Source organism: Carassius gibelio, chromosome B25 (assembly GCF_023724105.1).
Source record: "Carassius gibelio isolate Cgi1373 ecotype wild population from Czech Republic chromosome B25, carGib1.2-hapl.c, whole genome shotgun sequence".
NCBI classification, from domain to species: domain Eukaryota; kingdom Metazoa; phylum Chordata; class Actinopteri; order Cypriniformes; family Cyprinidae; genus Carassius; species Carassius gibelio.
Genome location: NC_068420.1, coordinates 19,302,405 through 19,312,821, shown reverse-complemented (window position 1 = coordinate 19,312,821; position 10,417 = coordinate 19,302,405). Strand labels below are relative to the sequence as shown.

The window sequence follows — 10,417 nt, the reverse complement described above, 5'->3', positions numbered from 1 at the left end:
TTTTTGAGTGTAAAATGTTTCACCAAAAAAATTGAGTAAATAATAGTTAAACTTTTTACAATATGCCATGTTTGGATCTTCCAACGTACAATAATCCATACACAAACCTCAAAAACAACACAGAAATGGGTCACTGAGCTCAAAACCAAGCTTCTGCTATAACCATTCCAGTCCTCTGACCTGAACCCTAGCCTACAGAAAATGAGAGGAGTGAACTGAAAAGAAGAAGCACCAACATGGAGCTGGGAATCTAAAGGGTCTGTAGTTATTTTGGATGAAGTAATGGTCTCTGGTCTCTTGTGAGGTGTTTTCTAACCTCATCGGGCATTAATATTTTTGGGCATGACTGAACCTTTCACTTTTTAAAACAAACGAGGCATCATAAGCATGGAAGCACTTATGAGTTGAACACCTACTTTCATACAAATTATTGTACAACAGTGCGACTGCTCACAACATTTAGTCACAGATACAGAGTCCTGCAATTAAATATAACCAAAACAGGTTATTATTATTTTTATATCAATAATAAAATAAATATGAATAAAACTCAGCCACTCGGTTTTGTAATATTTTTTAATTTTTTAGTCAGTATGAAAAGGTGTTTATTTCTATGTGGAGATGGCGAGTCAGCGTCAGCATTCAGCAACGTCATATTTGCACCCAAAACTGACACAGAAAGCACTTGTTTATTAATAAATATTTAAAATGTCTTCTTTTCTCCCGACACATTAGTAATCACTTTACGATGCTTTGATTGCTTTGCGCCATATATATATATATATATATATATATATATATATATATATATATATATATATATATATATATATATATATATATATATATATATACGCCTGCCTAAAGGATGGTAATTTAGCTATTATTATATTAATACATTTAATATAATGAGTGACTAGTTGAATATAGAAATCTTTATTCGGGGGCAAGCCTTCTTATTTTTCGCTCTATTTTTTATAAAATGCTGTAGCCTACTGACATTGCGAAAATACGACAGCTGCAAATCATGTCGTTTTTGCATAGCACGAGTTATGCATGCAGAGTCAAATGTTTTTTTTTTTTATTATTATTATTATTATCATCACCTTAATTATTAAATACAAATTATTAGGCTACAGCATATATATATATATATATATATATATATATATATATATATATATATATATATATATATATATATATATATATATATATATATATATATATATATATAATTGGTTTCAGGAAGAAGAAAAAAACGGTGGGGGTGCTATGGGAGTGCTTTTATTTTTCTTGGGAGTGCTGTAGCACCTGCTAGCCCCTCCCTAGCGCCTCCCATGTTCTCATTTATGTTTTACACTGGTTCTCAATTCAAGGATTTCCGGTCATAGTATCTCTTATTATGTAGGACGTTTGTTTTATTCGACCGTAAGTGCCTTAAGGTGGATGCTGCACACTGGTGGATGAGGAGTTACCCCCCGACTATGTAAGTGATTTGAGTGTCTAGAAAAGCGCTATATAAATGTAAGGAATTATTATTAATTATTATTAAGTAGACATCAAGGGATATTCCTCCATGATTCCAGTTCAAAGGGAGTAGTGGCCATATGTTACATCCAAAGGGCATTAAAGTGTGCGAGATGTGAATTTAAATCAAATGTACTTATTTACAGAGGTGTATTAGGCTATGTCCCACTTCACACTTCTCTAGTAAGCTTCCACTGTGTGTGAATACTCTGTGTGTAACCACTGAGGTACAATACAATAAAAAGTGAACCAGATTTAGTTTCGATGAGGAAGCTGCACTTAAAGCTAGTGAACTAGTAGAGGAGGAGCCACCATTCAGTCACTCAAATCAGCTGTTCTCACAATCCTTTGTCTGTCAGACTCTCGCCGGATCAAAAGGAAACAGCAACTTATAAAGTAAGTAGCTTACTGTAAGCTGTACCGCCTTCTATATATATATATATGTGTGTGTGTGTGTGTGTGTGTGTGTGTGTGTGTGTGTGTGTGTGTGTTTGTGTGTTTGTGTGTGTGTTTGTGTGTGTGTGTGTGTGTGTGTGTATATGTTTTACATTCACGTGCATATTAGCCTACAATAACCATAATTCCATTAGGCTACTTCTGTTATAATAATAAGGCTATATTAGCTATAAGTATTAGTGCAATAATTGTAAAATATCCGTGATGTATGTGTTGACTATAAGTTTTAAGATTACATATTTTGCAGTGTTTGTAGTAGTTAGCTAACATAGCATTTCTGTGAGCTTATATAAACAGCTATCATAGAATTAAAATGTAAAGGATTGAATGCCAAAGTCAACAAAGACGATTACTTCATATGAAATGTTTAGGTTGAAAGGTCGACACGTTTTTTAAGATGATAATGTGTTTCCCGTTTATGGTTTCCACTTCACCTGATTGTAAAAGAAACTTTGGTTGAATAAACTAAATGCTCTTATTCCCGAGAGATAAGAAAATAGAAAGCTGTGTAGAGTCGGTAACCCTTTCTTTAGAAACCTAAGGCTATTTCAAATCATGTTCTAACTAGAACACTGGTTTTATCCGGAATGAGGAAATTGTGCTTAGATTTGATTGCACAACTTTCACTTCTCCTTGTAGCCTATTATATACTGCATTTGAAAAAGAAAGCTAATATTTAATCATGGGTCCTGGTTTTCAGTTTTGCTTTACAAAACACATTTTGTAACATTTTATTGTGCTTTAATAATGCTTACTTCTTTAAAGCAGAATTATTTAATTAAAATGTGCTAAATAAAAAAAAAGCATTTTTCTTTAATGTAAGTTGCCATGTTATTTTTAATTTGAATTAATTACTTTTAGTTTACATGACTGATGTTGATATTTTTGTATGTCACATTCTCCATTTGTTTCAGAAATACTTTTACATTAATCGTTTTTTTTTTTTTTTTTTTTTTTTTTTAAATGGTTAAACTTTTGCTAAAGAGTGTATTTTATTGTTTATTGATATTTTTTGAACCGCATCAGGAGAACATGAAGCTTCAGTCATTTAAGATACTTCATCTGAGAATTTGGTTTGTTTTTATTTCCAGCTGCAATGGACATCATAGATCCCATCCTATCCCTCGCAGAAAAGCTGTACAGTCTGTGTGAGGAGGTGAAGGCCAACAAGAAGCGCTGCAGGCGTCTGGCTCACCGCGTGTCCACTCTGGCTGAGCTGGTCAGGGCCGTGAAGATTCATGGCTTTGGGACTGAACCCGAACAGGTTAGAAAGGGGCTTGAAAATCTTAAACTCACTCTGGAGTCAGCAGAGAAGGTAGTGAAGAAATACACTTCCTTCAGCTATTTGAAACGCATCGCCAAAGCACTTGACCTCGGAGAGGAGTTCAGCTTCCTGAATGAGAGGCTGAATGATGCAGCCCAGGTGCTTTCTCTAGCGCTTCAGGTAGAGCACAGAGCAAGTATAGAGAAAGTGTTTCAGGAAGCAACAAGGTGGCGGGAAGATGAAGAAGACAGGCAGAGTGACTCTCTGGAATGTAAGTTGTATGGATTTGAATCGGAATACAACTGGAACCTTTAGGCTAGGCCTGTCCAAAACTGTTCCTGGAGGGCCACTGCTCCATCCCTACTTAAACATACCTGACTCAGATAAACAAAGTCTTCAGACCCACTTGAAACTGAGAACTGGAGCTAAACCCTGCATGATGTTGGGCCTCCAGGAGCAGGATTGGACAGATCTACTTTAATTTGTGTACTTAATGAGTATAAATTTGTCTCCTATAGTGCTCCGTTCTTTAGATCAGGAGAGCAAAGAAACGTACGCGGTGGTTGACGCCGTACATAAGACAGTTGACCAAACTCAAAAAGATGTGAAGGACATTAAAGAAATCATGGAATCATGTAAGTACAGATATGTGGGTCAACGACATATAAGAGTGTCCACGAAAAAGACAAAATATGAAAAATGCTTTAAAAACACTACAACACTTACAAAGTTATTACAAAAACAGTTTGTATTCTTGTTGGTTTTATATGGTGTAAACAAACCAAGTAAAAAGTATTAAAATATTTTCTTAATTCTTGAAAATATGTGAGTGCACATATCTCAATTATAGCCCTGCACCTTGAAAAATCAATTAACTTAACTAATTTGCTGATTTACAAAATTGCCTAATAAATATGATGGAGGGTGGTGTAAATATATATATATATACATATATATATACATATATACATATATATATATATATATATATATATATATATATATATATATATATATATATATATATATATATATATATATATATATATATATATATATATATATATATATATATTTAATTATAGTTTAGTTAATATATGTGTATTAAGTTTATTAAATAGCCTATTAGTTCATAAATGTCAGTCACATTTTTTGTGGAGGTTCACCGCATGACATATTTACAACCTGACTCAACCTTCTTCTGTCATGAATAGGTCAACATATTTGATGTTAAGCAGGCGAATTGGCCCTGACACAAAGTCATGAGGGTCTATGTGGGTCTTTGTGATATAATTTCCTATTTTGTTATTTTTCTGCATATTTTGGTTGCACCACATCACTATTATTTGGAAGTCAAAGGTTTTATATAGTAAATAAGTGTATATAAAAGACATTTTAATAGAAGGATCACTGTTTTTCAAGAATTGTCTGATTATAACAAGGCTTTCGTGAACTGTAAAGTCATTTTTAGTTTAGCATTGTTGAAGTGATGTTTTGAATGGTGTCTTCACTGAACCGTTTAATTTGTCTTTGGTTGATAGTGAAAAAACCCCGCCTTTATCTGCAAGACATTAGAGAGATTAAACCAGAAGAACTGACCTACAGTCTTCCTATTAAACCCCTTATGAAGTGCAGTCATTCAGACCTTTACAAAGGGATGTACAACAAATTCACTGTGGCTATCAAGAGATACACATGTCCACTGTGCACCAACCCCAGGTAGATGCTAAAATGAACTGAACTCAAATGTTTAAATCAGTCCATACCATAGCAATCATTTTCTGGACTGATTTAAAAACTAAAGTATTGTTGTTGCATATATTCATTCTCTCCAGTGAGCTGAGGAGTGTTTTTAACAAGGAGGTGGAGACCATGAAGCGATTTGAGTCACCAAATGTCTTAAGAATGTTTGGGATCTGTGTCGAGAATGAGAACGGTGTGCCAATCACAAATCACTAATCAAAAAATAATCTCAGTTTGAGAAAATCGGCAAGTTTTTACTTTACTTGAGTTAAACATGCATCTACTTGCCATTGCATCCTTCTCATACAGGACCAAATCCAAGTTTCCTGATAGTCATGGAATACTGTGAAAAGGGAAGTCTTCGACAAGTCCTGGACAGTAAATGCAATCTGCCCTGGGAGAGAAAGACGCAGATGTGTCTGGATGCAGCACAGGGACTCTACAGGTCCAAATCTAGCTAAACTGGCATAAAAAATTCAACATACAGTTATTCGATTTATTAATGACTTGTTCTTCTTCCTCGGTGACAATAGTCTGACTCTAACTCCTCTTAGAGCTTTAAGCATAGATAAAGCATGTATTTTTTTATCTAGTTTATTTATTCTCATATATTTGCATAAAGGTATATTTGTCATTTCAGTCTCTTTCTTTCTTTTTTTCTTTTTTTGCACAGTACAGGCTGCATCAGTCAGAGGAGAAGTTTAAAGTGCATGGCTCCATCAGAAGCTGTAGTTTTCTAGTGGCCGCTGGCTATAGAGTGAAGGTAATGGATATTTAACCACCAAAACAACCACAACATGTTTTTGTAGCCAAAATGCCACTAAAAAAAAGACCAAAAATGTCCCATAAATTCAAGACAAAGGGGCAAAAAATGCCCCTGCAAATTTAAACAGTACATTACAGCTGTCATTACTAAAAAGAAACATGAAAATGAATGAAAAGTCCCAATTAACAGAATTAAATTAAAATTTGCTCACACTGCATCAGATTGCTTTTATGCACTTTTTGTGCAGAATTGAGACTTAAAACCTATCAAATGCATTTCTGTTGAATTTAGGAATACATTGCCCAATCAGAGGAGCTTAGATTAGTCAGCGCTGCAAACACCTGAATTCCCTCCTCATAAACAACACAGTCTGACACAATGTAAATAAAACATTAATTTCATAAGTTATTATACTGTAAAAAAATAAATAATATATAGATTTTTTTTTCCCTTGTCTAGCAACTTGTGCTAGACTAGACTATGCAATAGATTATGGTCATGAACCGACATGTTTGTCTGTAAAGCCAGAATGTGACGTGGCCAAATATTTGCTCATAATTTATTGTAATTATAATAGTAAGTACATGTAGCGTGTGACAAGGACACCTTAAAATAAAGAGTTACCGTCTATTGTAATTGACAACAGTTTAAATTATGAATTCAAGTAATTGGGTAAATTGTATTATTTGACATTAAAGACAACATAGTGTGGTGATTATAATAATAAGGTGAATATAAAAAATCACCATTGCGATTAATAATAAAATTTCCCCTGGAAATCAATTAATAATAAAATGTCCCCTGGAAATTAATTCAAGGGGGCAAATATTGCCTCCTAATGGAAAAGTTAATCTCTGACCCTGCTGTTAAAGGCATTTAAAGCAATATTATTCTTACAGTTGCTTTCTAAAGACAGTTTTGAATATATATTATAATAGAAAATATTGCTTTTATATTATTTTTTAAGTAGATACTTCTGCTACTAAAACAATTTTATCTAACAGATAATGAAAAAAAATGGTTTGACCCTTACTAAAACCCAGGGAATGTCTTTATGTTCATTTGTATGTTTCACAAGTTGGGAGGCTTTGAGTTGGCAAAAACAGAAACTTCTCTTAAGAAGACTAAATCCAAAAGGAGCAGTGCTTTCCATTACAACTCTCCACAGCAGCTTCAGAATATCAACCATCCTTACGACAAGGCATGTGAGATCTACAGGTATGGCAGTCCAACTCATATACTGTTTCATACACACATATCTTATTCAAGGATGATAAAGGATGGTTAATGACTGCACATGCTCTTTTTAGTTTTGGCATTGTCTTGTGGGAAATTGCAACACGAGATGTTCCTTTCAAAGGTGTGTATCTCCAAAACAATCACTATTGCATTTGAATATTACTTAAATGTTAACTAAATGCATGACACACTCTTTCTGTGCCTGTGTTAGACTGTACAACCCCCAGTCAGATCTACCAGAAAGTGTATGTAGAGAAGGTCATGGAGCCACTTCCGACAGACTGTCCTAAAAAGCTAGAAGAGCTCATCAACGCCTGTCGATCATTTGAGCCCTTCCTTCGACCAACAGCAGGAGGTAAGACCCTGACACACAGGTGAAGTTAAATTATGCAATGGGGTCTCACATATTATTCTGAGATTAGTAATGCATTACAAATTACATTACACAAATAGATTACGTTTTTGAACTTTTTGGAAAAAATGGTCTACTCCAACGCAAGCATAGCTGACAGTGTGCACAAAAGTAACACAGATTTAACCATTGCATAACATAAAAGATAAACATGTAACTTTTTTGCGAAATAAACATCGTCATCATTTTGCAAACAGATTAATGTGGCATATTGATACTTTAGATTCAATATGCAATTATTTCGTGGCCTTCATTCTATGTGCAGCATCACAAAGAATCTATTGTTACATACTTTTCTCTGTGTTATGTTGGGGCCATGGCAATTTTTGAATCAACAGAAGATAGTAATACTACCTTATATCTGGGTGAGATTATAGTGTTCGCTGCAAATGGAATATAAAAGTGGGCCAAATACAGAGCCGTGTTGAACACCAGTAGTATCACCCTTACCGCCTTTTCTTTTTTATATATTATTTTATAAAAAAATGTTATTAGATTAACAAACTTTTAACAAAACATCAGATGCTTAACCAAATATGGGGCAAACATAATGGCTATAAATAATGGCTCACTGATAAATAGTAAGGGTTGGGAATCGTTAGAAATGTCCCGGTTCCACCTGACGGTTCCAATTCTGGTTCCATTAAAATCATTAAACAACTATTTAAAAAAAAACTGCGGTAAGGATAAAATGCACAATACTCAATTACTATTACTTACTGTCAACTTAATTTAAAGTTTGGCAATGTCAAAATTCAACACGGTTTACAGTAGAGAAATGTTCAAGTTCCAATTCCAGTCCCATTTAAAGGAACTATTATTATGTTTTTTTACTATTTTACTTTCATTTAATGAAATTATGACTATTCCAGTATTGCTGGAAGGTAGTAAGAAATGTTGAGTAATGCTAGTCCATCAATCAGCATGTGATGATTTGTTACACTATCGATAACATTTAGCTTTGTAAACAGGAATAAGCCTTGAGGGCTGAGACACTTGTTAATTTCCCCAAATTAATTAACTATAAACTGTTTATTTAATTTTTTTTTCTGAGAAAAATAAAATAATATTATGAAAATAATATTACAATTATTGGGTATAATTCAGATTTTTATTAGTTTTATTACCTTTATTTTACTTTATTTAAACTTATAACCATGTATAGACACTTTCCATAAAGGCCCTATTTTTCAAATAATAATGCAGACAGGGTATGGTGTGATGCAATGAGTGGTTTCCACATTTTTAAACATTTAAAGTACATGAAAATTAATATTGTCTATCACTTTGTTTACCACTCTTGAAATGACCTGTAATCTAAATAATCTAACCCTCATACTTACATAACATAATAGCAGTCTATTTATTTAGTGGTCCAAGTTTAAGTCATATGTATATTAATTACAATATGGGACAAATATAATGTAATTTAGTGGCAGAAGTTGCTGCGCGCTGCCATTATATGTATAGTCAGACAAAATTATGTGCAGTCATCAAAAGCGCGTGTGCGCGTACAGTCGTGGGAAGCGTGTTTGGCAGTTAAAGACACTTTGCGGCGTGTCTGGGGTTTGCAAATCATTGGAATCAATGTGTTCAGTAATTAAAGAGGCAGGGCGGCGTTTCTGTTACTTGAAAACGCAGAATCATTAGAACAGCGGCGCAAGGCTGCTTGGTCACGTGTCGCACCAGAACCATTTTCGGAACCGAAACTTTTCAAAAACAGAACCGGTTCCCAACCCTATATATAACTGGAAAAATAAGAATAATGATGATGAAAACAAAACAGGAAGGGGAAATGGTGATAAGTGTCATTCCAAATTAAGATACATGATCAACCCTGACCCAAAAAAAATTTGTTCAACAAATCTCTTGCACCTACACAAACTTTTGGTGGGATAATTCAAGAAAGGATAAGCAGGCTGTAATCAACCCAGTGAAGACACAATCTTACAGTTAATTTTTTTACTGACAAAACACAAATATGACATCATTATAAACAATATTTCACAAATAGATTATGTGAATAGGTGACCAAAAACACACAAATTGTCATTGAATTGTCATTTTTGATGATAGCAATAGAAAACATATAAAAATAACTAAATACATAAATAAATAAATAATAAAAAATGTATTTATCGTCTAATTTTTAGTGATTGTTTTTTCTTTATTTATATTTTTCTTTTTTAGTGTTGGTCGACATGCTCCTTAAAATGGTGGAAGAGGATTGATGGAGCACCTCTGCATTTCTAACCCAGGCTTATGGCAAATCAGATTCTGATGATGCCATCTGTTACCATCTACCTGGGGAATATTCCAGAAAACAGGATAAACTTAGTGTCACATAAACCTTGAACTCTTAGTTGGTTAACCCAAACCTTGCCTACTTGCAGTACATGCAGTACATGGTGCATTTACAAAGTGCATACATTAGTAATCTAAATGTGAATGACTCATCCTTGCATATTTTTATTTTTTGCATTGTGTGTGTGTATGTATGTGTGTGTGTGTATATATATATATATATATATATATATAGCAAACAAGACATTCTGATTACAGATTAGAAAATGTTGCTTTTAATATTTGTAAGGGTAAATAATACATCGATTTGTTATAATGCTTTATAATACATTATTAGCGTAATCTATGCCATTAAAAAATTTTAATCTCACAGCTGCATAGCAAAATTGTCTTTATATATTGTCTCTAGACATATTGTAACTGTTTTTGTTGTTATGCAACTTTATGAATAAAGTTACTGACAGTTAAAAATTACAGAAAAAGGAGTAAAGATAAATCTACGTGATGTGACACAAATTCCAGTTAAGTGATGTAAAAGTGTGAAAAGATGTGAAAGTGATTAGCTTTGTTGGAAAGATGTTGGAGCCATTAATATGTATGTATGTATGTATGTATATATATACAGTCAGGTCCATAAATATTGGGACATTGACACAATTCTAATTTTTTTTGCCTCTATACACCACCACAATGGCTTTGAAAT

The 10,417-nt window shown here is 33.5% G+C and overlaps 1 protein-coding gene across 1 annotated transcript; it reads left to right on the top strand.

Annotated features, from left to right (window-relative positions):
• The first annotated feature begins 1,386 nt into the window (after positions 1-1,386).
• On the top strand, positions 1,387-10,196 carry LOC128013742 (mixed lineage kinase domain-like protein). The gene is made up of 12 exons (XM_052596932.1): positions 1,387-1,489; positions 1,890-1,926; positions 3,078-3,521; positions 3,769-3,885; positions 4,792-4,969; positions 5,086-5,186; positions 5,303-5,438; positions 5,672-5,756; positions 6,838-6,977; positions 7,070-7,119; positions 7,210-7,353; positions 9,601-10,196. The coding sequence occupies exons 3-12, from the start codon at positions 3,083-3,085 to the stop codon at positions 9,639-9,641; spliced, it is 1,431 nt and encodes a 476-aa protein (XP_052452892.1). The 5' UTR covers positions 1,387-1,489; positions 1,890-1,926; positions 3,078-3,082; the 3' UTR covers positions 9,642-10,196.
• Positions 10,197-10,417: the final 221 nt, after the last annotated feature.